This window comes from Phyllostomus discolor, chromosome 8 (assembly GCF_004126475.2).
Source record: "Phyllostomus discolor isolate MPI-MPIP mPhyDis1 chromosome 8, mPhyDis1.pri.v3, whole genome shotgun sequence".
Classification (NCBI taxonomy): domain Eukaryota; kingdom Metazoa; phylum Chordata; class Mammalia; order Chiroptera; family Phyllostomidae; genus Phyllostomus; species Phyllostomus discolor.
Genome location: NC_040910.2, coordinates 28844158 through 28866719, shown reverse-complemented (window position 1 = coordinate 28866719; position 22562 = coordinate 28844158). Strand labels below are relative to the sequence as shown.

The window sequence follows — 22562 nt, the reverse complement described above, 5'->3', positions numbered from 1 at the left end:
TTCACACTCAGCCCCAAGACTCAGTCCTGCCCACCACTTTGCCCAGACTGATGACTTAGGTTTACATTTGTGGATCTTAGGCACTTTTTCCCCACACAGAGAGTTCATAGTCAGAGCCTAGATAGTTGTACATACTATTCTTTAATTCAAACCCCCAAAACTTAATCTCCCATGGTTCCTTCTAAAATAGGATAATCTAACCCTAGTCATAATTGTGGAGCTCCAAATTTCTTTTTCTTATAGTGGATTATATTCATTTATTTTAAATTACTTTAATATTAATACCCCCTTCACCTATTTTTGTCCCATTCCTCACCCCAACCTCTGGCTGTTTGGCAACAAACAATCTGAGCTTTGGTTTTTGTTTCATTTTTTTTTCTCTTTTAGATCCCACATTTAAGAGAGACAATATAGTATTAATCTTTCTCTGACTGACATTTCACTAAGCATGATGATCTCAAGGTCCATTCATGAAGTTGCAAATTATAAGATTTCAATTTTTATGGCTTAATATCAATAGCATTCTATTGTATGTATACATATACACAATGTATATGTACATAGATACCATGTTTTTTAAATTCATTTAATCACTGATGGACACTTAAGTTGTCTTCATTTCTTGGCTTGTAAATAATGCTGCAATGAACATGGGGATGCATGTATCTTTTCAAGTTATTGTTATCACTTTCTTTGAATAAATACCCAGAAGTGGAATTGCTGTATCATATGATAGTTGTATTTTTAAGTTTAAGAAGTTTCCACCCAGTTTTTCATTGTGGCTGCACAAATTTACATTCTTTTCAACACTGCAGAAAGTTTTCCTTTTCTCTGCATTCTACCAACACTTGTTATTTGTTGTATTTTTGATTAATAGTCATTCTAACAGGTATGAGGTGGTATCTCATTGAGGTCTTTAATTTGTATTTCTCTGATTATTAGTGATGTTGAACTTATCTTCATGTACCTTTTGACCATCTGTAAGTCTTTGGAAAAATGGCTGTTCAGATTATCTGCCCATTTTGTAGTTGAATTGTTTATTTGTTTGTTTGCTTTTGCTTCCACACAGCTCTTGTATGAGTTCTTTGTTATTTTGGATATTAACCTTTAATTAGATATATAACTTGCAAATCTTTTCTCCCATTCAGTAGTTGTTCTCTTTCATTTTGTTGATGGTTTCCTTTGCTGTGCAAAAGCCTTTTAGTTTGATGGGGTCCAACTTGTATTTGCTTTTGTTGACTTTGTTTTTGATGACAGATTGAGAAAATCATTGCCAAGTCCTATGTCAGGAAGCTTAACACCTATGTTTTCTTCAAGGAATTTTATGGTTTCAGGTCCTAGATTTAAGTCTTTAATTCATTTTCAGTTAATTTTTGTGTGTGGTATAAGATAGTGGTTCATTTTCAGTCTTTTGCATGTGGCTGTCCAATTTTCCAAACACCATTTATTGATGAGACTCTGCTTTCCGCATCACATATTCTTGACTCCTTTTTTGTAAATTAATTGATCATGTATGCATGGGTTTATTCTTGGCTTTTCATTCTGTTCCACTGATCTGTGTGTCTGTGTTTCTGCCAATGCCATGCTCTTTTGATTCCTATAGCTTTGTAATATAGTTTGGAATCAGGAAGCATGATGTCTCCAATTTTGTTCTTTCTCAGGGTTGCTTTGGCTAGTCAGAGTCCTTTGTGGTTGCATACAAATTTTAGGATTATATATTTTATTCCTGTAAAAAATGGAACTGGAATTTTGATAAGAATTACATTGAATGTGTAGATTGTTTTGGGTAATATGGACATTTTAACAATATTAATTCTTCTAATTTTTGTGCATAGAGTATCTTTATATTTATTTGTATCTTCTTTCATTTCTTTCATTAATGTCTTATAGTTTTAAGTGTACAGGTCTTTCACCTCTTTGGTTAAATTTATTTCTCAGTATTTTGTTCTTTTTGATACAATTGTAAATGAGCTTATTCTGTTAATTTCTCTGGTAACTTGTTGTTAACATATAAAAATGCAACAAGTTTTATGTATTGATTTTGTATCCTACAACTTAAGTCATTTATTAGTTCTAGCAATTTTTGGTAGAGCCATTATTGCTATCTACTTTCCTTCTAGAAATGCTTTTGCTGCATCTCATAAATTTGGTATGCTATATTGAAATTTTCGTTTGTCTCAAATTATTTTTATATTTTTCTTTTGATTTATTCTTTGACCCATTGGTTGTTGAGTAGCATGTGGTATAATCTTCCCATATCTGTAAATTTTCCACTTTTCTTTGTGTAATTGATTTCCAGTTTCACACCATTTTGGTTGGTCATGCTTGATATTGCTTTATCTTTCTTAAGTTGATGACAGTGGGGGAGCAGGAGAACCAGTGCTCACTTCAGTGGAAAATACAGGGCAGTCAAGTTCTCTTCATTAATCTCACAGACACTGTGATTCTTTTGATGGTCCCTTCACTCCGAGGTGTGTCCCGGAGTGGACCTAGATTAAGAGAATGTGCAGATTGGGGCTCTGGGTGTTTTTTTCCATATACTTCCCATCATACAGGCTTCTTTGAGTAGTCATCATTGTGATGAATAAAAGGGTAGGCTGAAAAGTGGTGAAGATCTCACATGCCCTTCAAAGTAGGTACAGGAATTTTTGTTCTGTATAGGAATTAGAAGATAAGTAATAAAATAGTGAATCATTATTTTTTTTCTCCATTGCTTTTGTACCATCATAAAAATACATATTGGCTACTTCTTAGAACTGAATTTCTCAAAGCCAGTCTGTACTTTATCAATGACAAATAATTAGAGAAATGGTCTTAATAACAAGCTATTTTATTTGAACACACTCTCCATATTTCACAAACACACCTCCAGTTGCTCAAAAGTATAACAGTTCTCTCTTCTGAGACAATATCATAAATTCTTCAGATTTTTCTATGCATCTCTTCATGTGCTTGCAACTCCCCATCATTCCTTTTGAGGTTCAGAAAATTATTTTGAAAGCATATTGATACATTTGTTTTGGTAGCATGCTCTTCCCCCTACTGACACAAACGGTGCTCTGAACCCTGCAGCGAGAGCTCCTTGATGTTGTGGATAATAATGAATCAGCTGTGATTGTCGCCCCAACGTCCTCAGGCAAAACCTATGTTTCCTACTACTGCATGGAGAAGGTGCTGAAAGAGAGCAATGAAGGGGTCGTTGTGTACGTTGCACCAACCAAGGTAGTGCTCAAGTGACTTTAATTTGCTCTTTCATTCTTGAACCTCCTCTTTTTAAGTAATGCACATAGTCAAGTGGTGAATTTGTTTCATTTTTTATTTATTCATTGTCTAGTTTTACTGAGATATAATTGACATGGGATATTGTACCATTTAAGATGTACAGCATAGTGATTTGACATACCATATTTTTGGGCCAAAAGATACACCTAGGTTTTAGAGGAGGAAAATAGGAAAAAAAATTTTGAAGCAAAAAATATGGTAAAATATTTAATAACATAAATAACATAGTATTTTACCAATGTAAATGTAAACAGAACTCAACAGCAGTATTAGCAACTCTTATTCCTCCCAAATTTGGGGGGGGATGTGTGTCTTATAGTCCGAAAAATATGGTATGTATGTATTGTAAAATAATTACCACAATAAGTTTAGTTAAAATCCATCATGTCAAATAGCTACATTTTTTTTCTTGTAATGTAAACTTTTAAGATCTCCTCTCTAAGCAACTTTCAGGTTCACAATACAGCATTGTGAACCATTGTCCCCATACTGGACATTACAGCTCCCAAACTTTTTATCTGATATCTGAGAGTTTGTACCTTTTGACTACCTTTACCCATTTTGTCCACCCCACCCCCTTCCCTACCTCTGGCAACCAAATCTGTTCTGCGTTTTTATGATTAATTAATTTTAACCTTCATTTTCTCTTTTTAGTTTCAGAGTCCAAAATAATACTTTCCTTAGAACTGTTGAGATGAAAAAGCCTGGTCTTGTGGTCTTGCCATTCAACACTATGCTTGAACTGAGAGCAGCACCCACACTTTGCTGGGCAATTTGAGTCACTTAACAACCTCCTACGGCCTCTGCAGAATCATGGGATTTATCTCAGCTGTCATTGGCCATAGGGCCTGCCCTATTTCTCAAGCCAGGCTGTTTTGTAATATTTCTTTTATATATAGAACTCAAAATGTTGAGCTTAAAAACAGAAAGTATGATTTTTGTCATTTAGGAGGAAGTTTGATTTATAGGAATTATAAGCATTTACAACCACTTGTTTTAAATGGGATTACAATTGAGAAAGGTGAATTTAGCTGGGATAAATGTACAGATTAATATGAATTCAGACTCTCTTTTATTTTCTAGGAAAATGGGCAGTGTTGAGTGACTTGTGGTCAACCTCCAAACCAAACTGATCAATGTATTAGTTGTAATTAGCGCTTTAGATTTTACTGTAGCATTTTTGTTTTTTATGTTTATAAAACCAATAAGTGCTCACTGTCAGAAATTAATAAAATATGTCAAGAAAAATTAAGTTTACTGGAAGGAGATTTGATAAGTTAACACAATAAATATTTGCCAAATTATTTTGCTAAAAGTGTAAATCTATTTTTATTCCACTGGCAATATATGGCAGGGTAAATTAATTTTTTTCAAGTTCTTAAAATCATTGAAAAAGTTTTTGCAGTACTAATAGGTGAAAACTTATGTTTCACATTTAATTTTACATTTTTGTGATTACTAGTGATTTGGGATCTTTATGTGTGATTTTTGGGTCTTGATATTTCTTTATTCATGAACCACTTGTGGATGCATTTGCCCATTTTTCTTTTGGGGGGTAGGCAATGTCTTTTTATTAATTAATCAGAAATTTGTATAGTTAGTATACCATTTCTCTTTAAATTATAATGAATATGCTTTTGCAGTTTTGTCTTTTTATTATATTGCATTATATTAATGATAACATTTTGTTAATATTTTCATGTAGTGATATCAATATTTTCTTTTTAAAAGATTTTATTTATTATTTTTAGACAGAGATGAAGGGACGGAGAAAGAGGAGAGAAACATTGATATTTGTGAGAGATACATTCATCAGTTACCTCTCACATGCCCCACACTAGGGACCTGGCCTGCAACCCAAGCGTGTGCCCTGATTGGGAACTGAACTGGCAACCCTTTGGTTTGCAGGCCAGTACACAATCCACTGAGCTACAGTGGCTAGGGCCAAAATGTTTACTTCCTATTACTTTTATGCTTATGTTTTAAAGTTTACAGTTTAATCTATGTGTATTTTTTATGGCATAAAATGTGAAGTAGAGAGATGTTCAGAGGTTTACACATACCCAGATTCTGCTGACCAGGCTACATGGTTGATCAAGAACATGGTTCTACTTACTCATGTCTATACTCAGACTTAATGTAACAGGGGGAAGTCCCCAAATATAAGCACCACAAAGGTACCTTGACTGTCTTTCATGCGACCTTTCCTCTATAGAGGGCTCACAATTATCTCCACATTTTGGTCATTCAGATATCAGCTGTTTTTCTTCTTCCTGATGTCTGAGCAGCATTCTCTGTTCTTCCCTCCTGATGAAGCCATTTTTTCCCATTTCACTTTAGGTCAAGGTTTATCAATGAGGGCCATGTGCTTAGTGAAACACCTTAAAGAGAGCACATCAGTGTATTTAGAGTAGACGAGTATGTGAGAGCAGTCATTAAGCTTTCTGCATTCGTAGCAGCATATATTTTTATACAGTCCCTGTGTTCTCTGAGGTTTTACCTGTACTTTATTACATGATTAATGGATCTGTTTCCTTCCAATTAGGCCCTTGTTAATCAAGTGGCAGCTACTGTTCAGAATCGTTATACCAAAACTATGCCAGATGGCGAATGTCTGTGTGGTGTTTTTACAAGGGACTATCGTCATGATGCCCTCAACTGTCAGGTAGGATATATTAATGCTTTTGTTTCATGTTATATAATGGTACTTACTTGTCTTTTTCACTAGAAAGTCAACATCTCCACAGGGCCTGAGGGAAATTATTTTATTGAGTTTACCAAAGATGAAATATCTTTAGAGAAATTTTAATACTGATACATTTTAAAGAGTGGATAATAGGTGGACACTTACATTTTGGTTTCAGATTTCATTTATAGTTCATTGCATCATCTTGGTTTATAACTTTGATCCAAATGATATAAATTAACCCAATGTTATAAAAAATAAACAAATACAAATTTCCAATATGAATTACTTTTTCTTGATAGGTAAAATTCTCTCATGGTTCTTGATGAATAGGATACTCATTGTCATCTTTTAAATGTTGTATTATGGTTAGAAAATGGGAGGTTAAGTAAATCCTAGACAGTTTTTTCCTCCTTGAACTCATAGATAAACAATTAAGACTAAACAAGAAGTACAAACATGACTACAGAACATTGCACAGCAGACATGGAGGTGTGCTACCCAGATCATCTTTCAGGGAAGGACATGCTGTTCAGATGTGGAAGTGTGGTCAAGACGAATGCCAGCTGTTGATCCCCCCAGTTCTGCCTCCTTAGTTTGTATCCTGTGACCGAGCTAGGTGAGGGTATAAACACCGGGCCCTTATGGCTGCATGTGGAATGGCTCTGACAGCCAATATTCACTCAAGAACTCTGAGTCAGGCTGGTTCAGGCGTCATCAGGCCTGTTTTGAACATCAGCTCTCCCTCTGCCCTGTCTTGCTTCCCCACACTTCCATGGTTGTTGATTCTTCACGAATGGTTTTCAACCTAAGCTGCATCTCACAGTCAGATTTTGAAAAAATGAACCTATAAACCTGTGACAAGGAACTCTTTCTACTTTTATTACTTTGGATACTCATAAATAAGAATTTAAATTTCAAATCTGATATTTACCATTCTGACCTGTAAAATTGCAGTTTCATAAGGTTCCAACTAATATATCACAATTTTAATGAAACACTCTTGGAAGCAATATTATATCCTATTTATCAGCAGATACGTTCAGGAATTCTAACTGTCTTTTATATTCTTATAACTATGTATGTACATAGTAAATGCTCAAAATGTTTGTTTATACAATGTCCTTTATTTTAGGTACTTATTACAGTGCCTGCCTGCCTTGAAATTCTGCTGTTAGCTCCTCATCGCCAAAAATGGGTGAAAAGGATCAGATACGTTATATTTGATGAGGTAGACTTGGTGTTATTTCTCTGGGTTAATTTCCTAGTGTACACAAACAGAATGAAGATCTTGGGGGCTTCAGGATATTTGTCCTTTTGTATGGAGTTCAGATTTGGGTGGTACTTCCTTCTGAATGCTTTTCCCAGTGAATTATACTCAATCTGTGGCTCCATTTTCCTGTTGTGACTCAGTAGGGTATATCAGAGTGTGTTGCAGAGCTCTGTTTGGGAGAGAAATCTGTCTTTGGTGTGACTACTGTTTCAGAGGAACCGAAATAACCACTGTGGCATACATTTTCCAGAGGTGTCAAAATTCAATCTTTAATCTCTAAAGCAAATAATCTGGGCTCTAATAATGATATCACTTATACAAGTTATCTTATCAATCATGGTTTCAACTGAAAACAAGTGGCACACTTAAAAATACAACTCAAGAAGAGTGTTTTCCAAAGGTGTACCTGAGGACAACTATAAAGTTTACTGCAATAATTCACAGCTGGTAGCTTACCCCTAGGTTTAAAGGGACAGGCAAAGAAGCAGATACTTAGACTCAAAAGGAGATTCTGATCGAATTGGTCACATGTGAGGAGCCATTACTTTAGTTGAGGGGCAGAGCTGGCTCAAGGTAACCTTCCAGGCAGGGAGCCAATAAAGACCTCATTCTTATTCCCCTGCCGCCTTCTGATCACTTGCCAAGGCTCTCCATTGGACAAATACAATGGAACTCGAGACCACTGGAGATTTATAGGGGCAAGTGGAAGGTATTGAGAACATTTTATAGCAGTATTATCAGGAATATTTACTCAAAGAAACTTAAAACATCATAAAAGGATACATTCCATTGTTCCAAAGAATTTTCAGTTTAAAGGAGAAAAAGATGATGTCTCTATTTAACTTAAGTTTTCTTGTTATAAATTTGGAGCTACCAAGCAGGCTGTGCTTCTGATTTGTTTGACACTATTTTTTTGGTTAATCTGTAAGTATTGCATCTGGAAGGCCTTGAACATTCTTGTTCAAAAAACATCCAACAACTTGGTCTTCTCAATCTAGAAACTTGAATTGTACTCTAACCTCAAAACTATGAACATTTTCATGTAAGGGTACGGCTGAAAGGTTGTGAAGGCTGACATTCTGGTGGGGTCAGGGAAATGTGCTGTCTACTACCAAACCCAGAGTTTGTATCGACAGAATGGTATATTATTGGACCAGGGAAAAGTCAAATGGGCAGTGGAAAAAAATGTTTAATTATCTTAAGTCTTTTCCAATTAATTGCCAGGTGTCATACTTTAATCTGTTTAAATAAGACCATATTTGAGAATCTTCCCTGAATCTATTTCAGTTTGTCTTATTTGGTCAAAAGATATTCATTTACTTATTTAGCAAATATTTAAGGAGTGCTTCTACACTGCCAGGCACTATTGGTGCTGCGGATGCCCAGGTCTAAGGCCACAGAGTAATGGGGCAAAGATAATTAAACAATTAAGCACACAAATGGCTATGCCAGTCCACATTGGTACATGTTGGGAAGAAAAAGGAAGGGCTATCATGACCATGACTGTGTTAATGGCCGGGAGGCCATAGGAGGACAACTCTGGAATGGATAGTCTGAAAAGTCTTTCTAATAGAGTGACATGAAGCTGAAGTTAATACAGGTTGAAAAGAGGGAGCAAGAGCATTTTAAGCAGAGGGAACAATATATGTTAAAGCTCTGGATAGGAAAGTTATGTTCAAGGAATAAAGAATAGACCAGTATGTCTGGGGAAAACTGGAAGCAAGATGAGAAAGAATGGCTTGAGATGAAGCTGGAGAGGTAAGAAGGGGCCAAAAAGGACTTTACATTTTGTTTCACATGTGATGGGAAGGCATTGAAGAAAGTTAATTAGGGTTTATGGCCTAATCTAATTACCATTTAGATACACCATTTTGGCTGTGATGTGAAGAATGTAGCTGGCAGGGAGGGGAAGCTGGGTACATAGGAGGATACTGTGGTAGGCAGCTGAGATGGTGACTTGGTTGGTAGTAAGCTTGGAGAGAAATGCATGGATTTCTACACAATTTTTGGAAGTAGGATGAAGAGGAGTTATTAATGGATTGGTTATTGGGATTAGAGAAAATTTATGTGTCAAGATTTCCTGTTGCCTGAATTTTCACATATATGTAAAATATATAATATATGTAATATGCCTTATATATCTTATATATTGTATGTATCTTATATATATTATATGTTATATATGTTATATATTGTATACAAGATATATAAGGTATAGTATATATATTTTATACATATAAACTTGGCACAGTTGATTAAAGGTAACAGGAAACTAGATATGATAATTCAGCCTTCTGTGTCTATTTTCATGTTTTATTTTTCAATTAACTTTTTAATGGAAAAATTTTTGTTTTAATAGGTCCATTGTCTTGGGGGAGAAATTGGAGCAGAAATTTGGGAGCATCTCCTTGTCATGATCCGATGTCCTTTTCTGGCTCTTTCGGCTACAATAAGCAATCCTGAACATCTCACCGAGTAGGCAGTAGATTCCGATTCAGATAAAATGTTTTTTCTTCTGAATATTGAACATTCTTTTGCATATCATAGTTTCCATATGGGTTCTGAAATATTTCATAACATCCTTGTGAATCTGTTAACTTATCTGTGGATATTCAAGGAAAGAGTCTCTCTAGCACCTCCTGGCAGGTACTGAGCAAGGCTACATGCTATGGGGGGGTATCAAGGACTCTCTCAGCCAGACCTGCAGCTGAGTAAGAAACTCCTCCCGCACCTCAAAAAGGTTCCCTAGAAGTAATCGATTATGTTTTTTTGTCCTTTACCAAGAAAGAAAAGTAAAATGGAATAATGACATACTCTCTCATGGACCTTGAGATTTCTTATATTGTCCCATTTTCTACATGTTTAGAAAGATAGCAAAGACTTATTAGCTTAAAGCCTTATATCATTGTGTCATTGAGCTATATTTTTACTCACTAATAACAAGTAGAGCAAAGATGCCAATATAGCAGGTACTGTTCTAAGTGCTTCCTATGTATCGATTTGTTTTACATTCCCAACAACCTTATGATTTACTGCTTGCATTACTACTATTAAATAGCATTTCCAACACTACTATTATTATTTCCATTTTAAACTGTAGAAAATAAGGCAGAGAGTGATTAAGTGATATAATGAGAGTCACAGCCAGTTGTGAGGAGGCTGGGATTCGATCTCAGTTTGTCGGGTTCCAGGGCCTACTGCCTTAAGTGCTGTGTTTGAGACACATGGCATTTTCTCTATTAAAACTATTTGACATCACAGAAAGTAGTTTCATATTCTGCCTCAATAATATGTCAGTTTCTTTTTTTAAGGTGGCTACAGTCAGTAAAACGGTACTGGAAGCAAGCAGACAGTGAAATAGAACAGAATATTGCTGCTAGAAGAAGCGCTGGCTCTCGTGCCAATCATCACAAAGACAACTCTCAAAGGAAGCAATCATATAAAGTTAGACTTGGTATGCTTGATATATTCGCAGGGGGTTTATTCCTCATGTTAAATTATTCCAGTCATTGTGTGTTCATTCATTTGGAAATTCTTGCCCTTCATTTTTAGTGCTGTATGGAGAGAGATACAACGATTTAGAGAAGCATATATGTTCAATACAACAGGATGATATTCATTTTGAACATTTCCACCCATGTGCCGTGCTAACGACAGATCATGTAAGTAATACTTCAGCCATATTTGATCTGAGTGATATAAAGTACATATCACAGTTGAAAAGATGCCTCATTGACACTTACAAGAATGAAGATGTAGATACAGTATAACAGATATTTAACCCTAGTTTTGAAAGTAACAAGAATAGTTTTCACTGGTTCCACAATGTTGTCTGTATCCACAAAACTTAAAAATGACTGAAAATTTCAACCTGAAGTTTTTTGATTAATTTTATTTATTCTTGGATGTTATCTTTGTCCATTGCCTTTCTTCTAGCACCTGTGTCTATCTGTCTACTTCTCTGAAACTGATTCTTCTCTTAGTGAGGCTGCAAATACACATGGACGGTATCTAGTGCATGTGACAACTTGGTCACCATGAATTAGGTTACACAAGGAACATCACTTTTCACTAACTTAGTAATCACAACATGGCTTTCTGGAAGTGAAGCAATAATATGGACATCTTCAGGGGATTTCATTTGGGGCACTGGGGTTTGAGTGGGGTGAGATTTCTGATTTTTTTTCTTGCATATTTTTCTTCTTTTCTCATCCTGTTCCCAGAAAAGGCTCATGGTTGCTTCTCAAAGTGATAATTAGTCAATAGTTTGTCTTCCTTCCATGATCTGGCAAATTAAATATATTTTAAATTCCCTTGTCGTGTCAAGCTTTCTAATCTGACAGTTTCTAAGGCATGTGAAACTTTATACATCGCAGGAAGTAGTTCCATGTTCTGCATAAATAATGTTTCTGGATCCACAAAGCTAATTTAGATAAATAAGTCATAAAGATAATTCTGATTTTTGCCCAGTGGCTTTCCTTTGGAAATGGCTAAATACGTACTCCCAGCATGGCTTCCAAGGTCTTCTGTCACCTGACCCAACAGTCCTCTCTGTTCATCTACTTGATGTACCTTACCTGGATGTCCTCATCATTTATATTGTTCCTGGAATACCTCACCCCAGATGCCAAATGCCAGTTGTCCAGAACCTGTTTATCTTTTATGGCTCTTCTAATGTGAAACCACTTTAAAGTCCTTCTGTGAGTTTCCTAGCTGGATGTAATCTTCTCTCTGTAGCACCTTTTCTGCATTTCTTATCTGACAATAGTCGTGGCCAGCTTGCTGCTGAAGTTGTCTACATGTCTTTTCTATCTTACTAGAATACCTCCTTGAGGACAGATTTTGGGCCCTTATAGTTCCAGATGAACTGCTATATATATAAAAGTACTTAATAAATGTATGTTAAATAAAGATAGCCAGATTAAATTGTGCACTTAATTTGTGTTCTAAGAATTTTGCATGTTGCCTTTTTTAACAATCACAACAATTTTAGCATGGATGCCATATTAATACTACCACTTTACAAATGAGGAAGGTGAGGCATAGAGAACTTAAATAACTCACTCAGTCATTCACTTACTCACTGTTGTCTTAAGTAAGCAGTGGCACTGGGATGCAATCTCAGTTTGATTCTAGAGCGTGCTGTCTCACCCTATTCTCAGGAATGGCTGTTGAAGCTCTGGTTAGCCCAGTATTCTGAATTGTCTGTTGAACAAATACTTCAATAAGGGAATGAATGAGAATCACCCTATAGAACTTTGGCTATGGTGCAATAGCTTCTAAAAGCAATTGAGTGAATCGTAATGATTGTGATTTTCTAATTGGATATTGTTACAGATATTTCATTTTTGTGTTGCAGTGGCTTAATCTAAAATCTAAGTAACACTAACATATGGACAAAATTCCAATTCCAGTGACTAAACCCAAATCTTCAAACTACAAATATAGATGACAAGCCAACACATGAATAATACTCCTTTCTTTTTTGTTTTCTTTCCCTCATCATTACCTGGCATTTTGAAAACAGCATAGCATTTTTTTTAATATTTATTTCGGGTAGGATGGTTCAAGGCAGGTTATCGTTAAGTAGCAATGAGTCCAGGGGTTTGGAGTACTTGACAAGACTAGCATTTCGGTCCAAGTGCCTTTCCTCTGTTTTCAGTAGCTATTAATGGAGTAACTGGAAAGCAGCGGACAGCTACAGTGTGCTCTGGCCCCAGATGACTTCTGCAAAGGTCATGCTGCTGTATGAGTCTTCTTAAGACTTCTAGACTTCTGCAATGGGAACACAAAGGCTTAGACATTATTAAATATGTTTTGACACTGTGTGTGTAACATGTTTAATAGGATGCTTCCTAAAGTAGTAGTGATAAAAAAGCAAGGAGACCTTTCCAAATGAGCAAATCATTGTGTATTATACTTCAGATTAATATGAAAGAACCAAGTGGCGAGGAAAAAATCGAACAAATTGTGGCAACATGAGGAGAAGAACCATCCACCTTGGTCGTCTCCTCTATAGCCCTATCATAGAAATGGTTTCAGAAGGGAAGGAGTGGGGCAGACTGAGTGAGCTGACCTTAATCTAACTGAGGTGAGGGATTGCCTTCAATCTATATAAGGCTTACTTCTGGCAAAGAGCAGAGTTTGGCCTTTGTCACCAATTATGCCACACATACACAGCTGCTCGCTCCTGGAAGTCCCCAGGAAGTCCTTGAAAGAACTATTGCCTAGCTCTGTTCAGCGTGGATCAATGTCTACCACTGCCTATGGAGTTAGAAACCATGCAATGTACAAGTATAACGTCATGGTATAATACTGTTGTGTGTGTGACTTTTTAAAAAGTTAAGTGTATGGAGTGACATTGGTTAATGACATTTCAAGTATGCAATTCTGTAATACACTGTGGCCTTTTATGTCTCTTTCTTTTCTACCTAGACTGGGTCAGTTTTTGCCAGCTCATTAATTATTGTAGTGGAGAACAACCAAATTTAATTCCCAGTTTTTGGCGATAGAATTGTTCACATAAATTTTAAAATTAAGCACTATAAGTTAATTAATGTATCATATTGATAGTTGAGGCATCAGCCATGTGCCAGGTATTTTACTAGGCCTATTGTGTATGTTATCTAACTAAATTCCTACAACAAATCTATGTCATAGACGGAATTGTCCTTCATCTTAGAAATGAGGAAACTTGGGCTTCTGTATAAGGTTAAGAGACCTAAGAAATCGTAAGCACGCTAGTGACTGAAAGAGATTTAAATCTTGAAAATTATGATAATTCTTGGATTTATTTATCTATTTTTAAATTAGACAGAATAAATTACACTTACTATTACTACACTTTCAGGTAGTAATAATAAGAGAACAAACTGCTAACATTCCAAAATAATATATTCATTTACGACTTTGGCATAATGTGGGCTAGCTCTCAATGCTTAAACTAAGAGATACTAAATGATGATTCCATGCAATTATTTGCAACCTATAATTTTTTACAAGCCTCATTGATTTTTAATTAAAATATATTTGCCATACAAGATTGTATAAGTTTAAGGTATACAACAGGTTGATTTGATTCATTTATGTATTGCAACATGATTGTCATTGTAACCTTAGCTAAAACTTTTATCAAGTCACATAATTATCATTTCTTTTTCTGGTGAGAATAATTAGATCTCATCTCTTAGCGTATTTGATGTTTGTAATATAGTATTTGTCTATAATCACTATAGTAAACATTAGATCTTCAGGACTTACTTTTTCTACTAGTTTTAAAAGTTTGAAAACCATGTGTTGATACATGTAGCCCACCTGATTTTACCACAGTCTGTAAGGTGAGAGTACAGATATTTTAGTTCCTATATTATGGAGGAGGAACAAGCATGTACAGGTAGAATTAGAACTAGATCTGTTTCAGAATCTTCTGACTTTCCATTCTACCAAACAATTTTTTTTCAACTGTATTGTGTTTGGAACACTCTTTTCAGTCCAGAATTTCCAAACCTGAGTTTCGTAACTTGTTAAAAGCTGTTTACTAAAAACGGGTATCCAATTTTCAAATAATTTTGGAGAAATCTGCATATTATAGTCCCTTCTTTGAGATTTAACCTTTCCAGTGTGAAATCTTGAAGAAGCCTATTTAATAAAACAGCCATGAAAACACAGCCCTATTTTTTTCTTTTGAAGAATGCCTCTTAACATCTCAGGGATCATAGTTTAACAGGCAATGGATTCATGGCAATAGTGGTTGAAACCAGTAGAAAATACTACAATGCAACATTTTTGAGAGCAGGATTTTTTAAATTGATACTTTTAAGATACTTGTGGAAAAGATAATTACTTGCATATGCAGGAGGCTTAAAGCAGAACCAAGTTTGTGACTTGGAGAGAAGTTCCCTTGAGTGTCTTCAAAGTGATCTGATAACTTTAGTTTTAAAGTCGACCCGGCTCTGATCTTAGAACTTCAGCCAATGAAATTGGCCAGTTTTAGCCTTGCTTGGTAGCTAAAACAAATAATCATATTAATAAACTAATTTCAGTTTCATTTGCTAGGCAGAAGTCTTGTTTTCCTGTCTAAAATAAGTCCACACATATTTTAACTTCTCAGTACTCTAATTTGAATTAAAAGATCTTAGGAGATAACACAAAAACTTTTTGGATGCCTTTTTTTTCTATTTCAGTAAATTAGGGACACTCTTGTTTAGTATTTTGTTTGCATTTAGCACTAATCAGCATTTGACCATTTTAGTGAAAGTGCTGTTTTCAGTGTCTTTGGGTTCATGATAGTGACTACGAGGGAAAAATTTGAACGTAAGATGAAATAAAAAGACTATTAAAAATTTCGATTTTATTTTAACCATAGATCAAAAGATATGGATTCCCTTCTGATCTTATCCTTTCACCTCGAGAAACCATCCAGCTTTATGACACCATGTTTGAATGCTGGGAAGATTGGCCCAGGGCCCAGGTAAATAATAATTATGGAATTAACTTGAATTCTATTATAATGGATGGCAGTTTTACTGTTCAGAAAGACAAAATCTTATGCTTTCTAATCACTTGCATCTGATCTTTAAATATTATCAGTGGACTCTTTCCAAAATACAATTGCCTGTTCTCAGACATTCTTCTTTCTAGCATTATATGTTTTACTTTAATGGCATGGAATGTCACTGAATTCCTGAAAGTATTTCTTTTCTCAGTTTCTGAGAGACCTTATTCTCCTCTTACATCTTGGATTTATATATATCTCCATTTTCTTTCATTGCACTCCCCTTCTTTCTCTTTACCCTAATTGCTACCTGTTTAAGCTATTTGGCTTTGCTTTGCATTCTTTCCTTTGAAAAGTTTTTTCATTTTATCGATTTAGGTACTAGAAACAATGGGGAGAAAAGATGTTCAAGGGTCTGTACTTTGAAGAAGCTTGTCATTCTGTTAAGGAAATGCATAATTAAGAAACATCTTTGATTTTCTTGCATAATTTTATTTAATTTTGTGGTATTTCTCTTCAAGGAGCTGTGTCCAGAGAACTTCATTCATTTTAAGAATAAAGTAGTCATTAAGAAGATGGATGTGAGAAAATATGAAGAGAGCTTAAAGGCAGAATTAACAAATTGGATTAAAAATGGCAGTGTAGAGGAGGTAATTTTCACACGTTTTTGGTGAAGCATGCTATCTCCTTTGTTTTCTTCAGTTGCATTGTTCAATCATTGCAATCTTTTTTTGTTTTTCTTTTCATCTTTAATTTTCATTTTAGGGTTTTAAGCCGAACATGAAGTCCAGATTCTGAGATAGGATAAAAAGAGAGAAAAGAAATTGATCTTTGTCTCATCCTCTGTGCCTCCTAAAATACGTGCCAAAAGCCACGAGTTCCTGATAGATGTTATGGCACAGGAAGAACAGAGTTGTCACCCACAGTCAGTCAGTGTTCTTGGTACTGTGGCCATATAGATCCTGGAATCACAGTTAACAGTAACTGAGAAGAATTTTTGACTCAACTTTTTTTGAGTAAAATTTTTAAATAATTATTATTCTAATTTGTATGAATTATTTGTATATTGAAACCTTAACCTGGGGTGGCCTGGATGATATGGCCCAGCTGGTTGAAGCATTGTTCTGTAAACCAAAAAACCACAGGTTTGATTCCCGGTCAGGAATCAAATGCCTAGGTTGTAGGTTTGATCCCCAGCAGGGCACGTACAAGAAACAACCCTATGACGTCTGCCTCTCACATCGGTATTGCTCTCCCTCCCTCCCCCTCCCTAAAATCAGTGAGCATGTCCTCGAGTGAGGATTGAAAAACAACAACAAACAAAACCCTTAACTTGGGCTCATGTAAGTTATTTTAAGTAAGTTGCTGGTCTTCCTATTTTGATGTTTGCTTTATTGCTACATACTGCAGTTTCTGATTTGGGGAGAGTGACATATATTAGACTTTTCTCACATGACTTTTTAATATTATATTTTAACTTAGATTTTCTCCCCCCCCCCCCAAAGCCATAATATAATTAACTTGGATTTTCTTTTGCTTATTTTGTCATTAAAAAATCTTTAACGTGTTTGGAAATGATTTTTCTATGTGACACAAAGAAAATGGGCTCACCCCACCTCCTGCCACAGTGAAACTAGCATCATTTGCTAAGCTGACTGATTTGTGTTGCCTTGAACAATCGCATGTTACAATGCACACGTGTCTACGTACATATGTTACTGCCTATCTTTTTGTCCTCTCGTGTATTGATTTGTATATTTCTTTGATGCTTCTTTGCAAAGATATATAATATAATTAATTCTCTTTTATCATGTATAATTTAAAAAAATCATAGCAACAGAGATGAGGCAACAATGAGAATATTTTAGTCAAAAGTAATAATTCCTTTCTTTATTATGAAGAACTTAAAACAAACTATTTATTTATTTATTGCTGCAGGCCAAAATGGTCCTGAAGAATCTTAGTCCCGATCTGGCTGTTAGTTCAGAAAACATGACACAGATGTTTCCACTTCTCGTTGAAAAGCTGAGGCAAATGGAGAAGTTACCAGCACTATTTTTTTTGTAAGTCATGTATTTATTTTTATGTTTAAATTGAATTTATTGGGCATAAGTAATTTACATTAATTGTTTTTGTTTGTAATTTGTATTGTACTCATTCCTTTAAATTGAGGAAAGTTTTAGTAAGTTTACTGTTGTGATATAGTATTCATTACCATTTTTTGTGTCCATTTATTATTAGAATGAATATTTAAAAATACACCTTTGTAGTTTAATTCTTAATAAAACACTTTTTACTTGTACTATTACAAATTACCTTCTTTATTTAGTTCCCTGCTCCATTTCTTGTTTGCTTTTTACTACTATATTATTATCAAGGTCTTATTAAATACTCATGTTCAGTAAATATCTAGGTTTAGTAAATACCTAGGTTCTTTTCAAAACAGATAGAACGTTTATGCATGCTAGTACCCCACATAAAATTAGAGTATCCTTACAATATGCTAGAGTCTTCATTGATAGGATATTTTATTGTTTTTAATTTATAGTTATGAGAACTATAACTTACAGACACTGATGTCTTGATAAATTTTATGTTGATATAACGTGAAAAAGCTTCAAATTGAATATAATAGTTTAGTTTGATAAGGTATAAATCATACTAAAGTATAATTTATTAATTTCATAACATCATATCCTGGACTAACCATGACCATGTATTCTGAGATCAGAATGGAATCCTTTATTTGCTTTAGTCAATTTCAAACTACTTTAAGCCATGGAGGCTTTATATAAATAAGACCATAGAATCTTGCTCAAGTGGCAAATTTTAATGAAATTTGTTCACATATAACCACATGTATAGTAATGAATCATTATGATATATATTTAAAATAATGATGATATTGAATACATGGTTGTATTTTGGGGAATGCACTAAAATTGTTCCTTTACCTTTGTTGCTAAAACAAGAAAAATAAATTTCTGACCCACCAAGAAGTTACACAGGTCACCTACTTTACAAACATGATTCAGTACCTCTGGGATCGTTCTTAAGGCCTAGTCACAAAATAGAAATCTGAAAATAACTGGATTCATTATTTATATAGATATGCAAACTTAAAATACTGGAAAGTCCAGCATTTCACAAGTACACTTAAGGTTTAATTGTGCTTGAAGAGTTGAATCTTGACACATCTTTATGGAATGTTGGGTTCTCGACAAGGCATGCTGTGCAAATCCCTGGTCGTACACAGTTCTTTTTAGTCCTAAGGAGCCTCAGGTCATCAGCAAATCTGAAGCTTTGTCAAGACTCAATCTGTACCTCCGGCAGCTCTTCAAATAATAGTCTACCTGTCAACCTTCTCCAATCTGGTCTCTGGAAAAAAAATATGTGGAGCGTGGTTGGAGTGCAGTGACTATGTCAGTGTGCGCATTCCTCCTGGTCAGGCCCGAGTTCAGAACCTACCTCTGCCCCTTATCCGCTCTGTCACTTCTAGACAGCTACTTAATAGTTCTGAGCCCTAATTTTCTCATTTGCAAAATGAGATGATAAAAATAATAATACATAGGGTTGGGGTGAGAATTCGATAAAAATAAATTATGAAATCAGTACAATACTGTACTATAACATATTAAGGGCTGGTGTCTATAATATGGTTATCAGAGAGATTTTAGAAAAAAAATGATGTCCATATGATCCATTTTAAGAATGAAATTCTATGATGAAGCCCTGGCTGGCGTAGCTCAGTGGATTGACTGTGGGCTGCGAACCAAAGTGTTGCAGGTTCAATTCCCAGTCAGGGTACATGCCTGGGTTGCAGGCCATGACCCCCAGCAACCGCGCATTGATGTTTCTCTCTCTCTCTCTATCTCCGTCCTTTCTCTCTCTAAAAATAAATAAGTAAAATCTTAAAAAAAAAAGAAATACTATGATGAAAATTACATTGCTTAATACACAGTTTATGCCTAGACCACAGTGGCTTTCATTCAAGTAAAAAGAGAAGCAACATAATATCAAGGTTAAGAACATTGAGCCCTGACTCAGTGGGCTGAATGCTGGCCTGCAAAGCAAAAGGTCATAGGTTCAATTCCTGGCAGGGCATATACCTGGGTTGTAGGCCAGGTCCTCAGTTAGGGGCATACAAGAGGCAATCAATTGACATATTTCTCACTCAAATGTTCTCACCACACACACACACAGACAAGGTAATTATGTGAGGTGATGGATGTGCTGGCTAATATTATTATGGTCATTTGGCTATATATATATATATATATATTTGTATCAAATCATCATGGTGTAAACCTTAAACTTATACAATGTTGTATGTCAATTTTATATATCTCAATAAAACTGGGGGGGAAATAAAGAAGTCACTAAAATTCACAAATAATTTGGCTATCAAGAAATCTGAACCTAAATATATCTACTTAACAGTAAGGGCCTTTGACTCTGTCATGGACAGACCTAAAGGTCAGTAAAATTAAATACAAGAACAACTACCACAACAATAAAAATAAATAAAAGAGCAAAAAAAATTTTTAAATTTTTTCCCCTAATTTTTCATGAGGAGAGGGAGTCATCTCTCCTCTATATAAATAGAGAAAATCCATTGTCCTCCGTCCCTTGCCTGGGGAGTGTCTGACTACCCCTGCAAGAAAAATTTCCACAGGCTCTCTTTACCATAACGCCAGGGGTAAGGTCTGGGGCACGGAGGGGAACTTCTTATGTGCTATGACATAGTTACTAAGGAGTCTGCTGACACAGGACACCTTGTGTGTCTATTCAGGTTAAAACTGATGAAGATGGATATTCAAAACTCGATAGGTATATGTCAGGCTGCTAGCAGTACATGGAAATATGATTGCATTCTATTGATGATTTTATTTTTAAGACAAGCATTCTTTTCACTTGTTTCCAGATTCAAGTTAGGAGATGTAGAGAACAGAGCTAAAAGTGTGAGCACTTCTTTGAAGGAGAAGCAGAAGAGAGAGCGGCCTCCCAAAGCTGATAAAGAAGCCCATGATATGGCTAACAAACTTCGAAAAGTTAAAAAATCGATCGAGAAACAAAAGATAATGTAAGTATCTAACTAAACAAAAGGGGTGGCCAAATGATTAAAACACTTCACAAAGCCCAGTAGGAAACATACATTGAATGTGCAACAAAGAAGTTCTTGTTATCACTTGGGGGTGTTTGCAAATTAAGTAAATTTGGGTGGGAGATTAGGGTAAAAATAAGTAGCCATAATATTTACATGTTTCTAAATTGGATAAATTAGTCTCATTTAGGGATTGGGAGAGGCAGGACCACAGCCCATGAGTATGGTTAGACTATATAACTGACATCATCTTTCCTCAAAATAAGCACTTCTTCAGTACCTACACGCTTACTCTCAGTCAGCCCTCAGAAGGCTTAAACAAAGTCTACCCACAATATAGAAGTGTCACTGATGTCATCATAATCTCATGTGACATAGAATGAGCTTGAAAATGGACTGAAATGCCAATTTTAGCTGTGGTAGCAGTTTGCTCTTTTGATTCCTCTTTGTTGTTCTCAGTGTCTAATTCTGACAACTCAAGGTCCAGAATATGTATTATCTCCACCATCTTCTCCAGCTTTAGTCACTGCCTGCCTGAGACACTCATTATGTCTTCCTTGCAGAGGACTTCTTTTTTCCCCTTAAGATTCACCACTTTCCAATCTAGCTAACAAATGATTTCGCTAATTTCAAATTGATGAAATCATCTCTCACTCAATAGTCTTCTTTGTTCTTTGCTTAGAATGTAAACAATCCAGGCAGAGACAATGTAGGGCTGAAGATCAGCAACTGATCTTCTGATTAACCTTTTTTTCAGCTCACTAGAGCCTACCATTTCAAGTTGAATTAGTGACCAATAATTTGAGCTATAAAAAGATAAAGAATGTTTTAATACCTTGTTTAGCCCCATCGTCATACTGAGGATGAGTGGGGCCCCTGCCCTGGGCCTGGTGTTTTGGAAAGTACCACTCTGGTCCTACTCCATCTGCATCCATTCCTGTAAAATTGTGAGTCAGTAGGGCTTATGCATGCCCACCTGGGGCTCACCCTCACCCTTTTAAATTCCAAATTTTTATGGAGCTATCTTTGTCAAAGTAGGAGGATGGAATGTATTATTTGCTAGTTTATACTCTTGATTTAAAACTCATAGTCAGACAGCAATATGTGGGCCTCCATCAGCATTCTGTTCCTCGCTCCGCACATATTAGGGCCAGGCCTTCCCATAGTCCTGGCATTCTCCCCTGAGCTGTGTTAGCTGGAGGTGAGAACACCTGATGATGGTGTATAAGTGAGTTCATCTCTTATGTGGAGCTGTCTTATGTGCATAGTTAAGAGCACATCCAAGAAACTGAAAGATCCAAGAAAGGATAAGTGACCTGGGTATCTCTGAAAGGCTGTTACACTGGAACAAGGGATAATCGGGTCTGGTGACACAGGGTCATCTAAACCAGGGTTTATGGAGTGATGTCATGGGTCAGATTCCCCAGTGGCACCCCCTGGGATGGGCTATCTGTGTAAGGGATTTATTGAAGCAGTCTGCTTATGAGGGACTATAAGAAAGGGAGGGAAGCAAAAGAGGGAAGGTGAAGATAAGCTAGGATGTGAGTTTTGCTAGACTGTTGCCTGAGGTTGGTCCAACAGAGAGATCTGGAGGCACTGCAGAATTGTCCCAATTTGAGTCAAGGTGGCTTGATGCGGACACTGGCCTGCAGTGCCTGCAGTGTTATGGATGAAATGAGAAATTCACATGGACTACAGAAGCCCTGTGGAGAAAAAGGGATGG

The 22562-nt window shown here is 35.8% G+C and overlaps 1 protein-coding gene across 4 annotated transcripts in view; it reads left to right on the top strand.

Annotated features, from left to right (window-relative positions):
* Nucleotides 1-22562, top strand: part of LOC114503592 (probable ATP-dependent RNA helicase DDX60) — a 100408-nt gene that overhangs the window by 44520 nt on the left and 33326 nt on the right. For all 4 annotated transcript variants that reach the window (XM_036031984.1, XM_028521250.2, XM_036031985.1 and 1 more), the window contains exons 17-26: nucleotides 3073-3222; nucleotides 5828-5947; nucleotides 7104-7199; nucleotides 9601-9716; nucleotides 10553-10695; nucleotides 10794-10903; nucleotides 15607-15711; nucleotides 16257-16385; nucleotides 17674-17798; nucleotides 20660-20818. In XM_036031984.1, coding sequence (XP_035887877.1) covers nucleotides 3073-3222; nucleotides 5828-5947; nucleotides 7104-7199; nucleotides 9601-9716; nucleotides 10553-10695; nucleotides 10794-10903; nucleotides 15607-15711; nucleotides 16257-16385; nucleotides 17674-17798; nucleotides 20660-20818 — 1253 coding nt within the window. The remainder of the gene's footprint in view (nucleotides 1-3072; nucleotides 3223-5827; nucleotides 5948-7103; nucleotides 7200-9600; nucleotides 9717-10552; nucleotides 10696-10793; nucleotides 10904-15606; nucleotides 15712-16256; nucleotides 16386-17673; nucleotides 17799-20659; nucleotides 20819-22562) is intronic.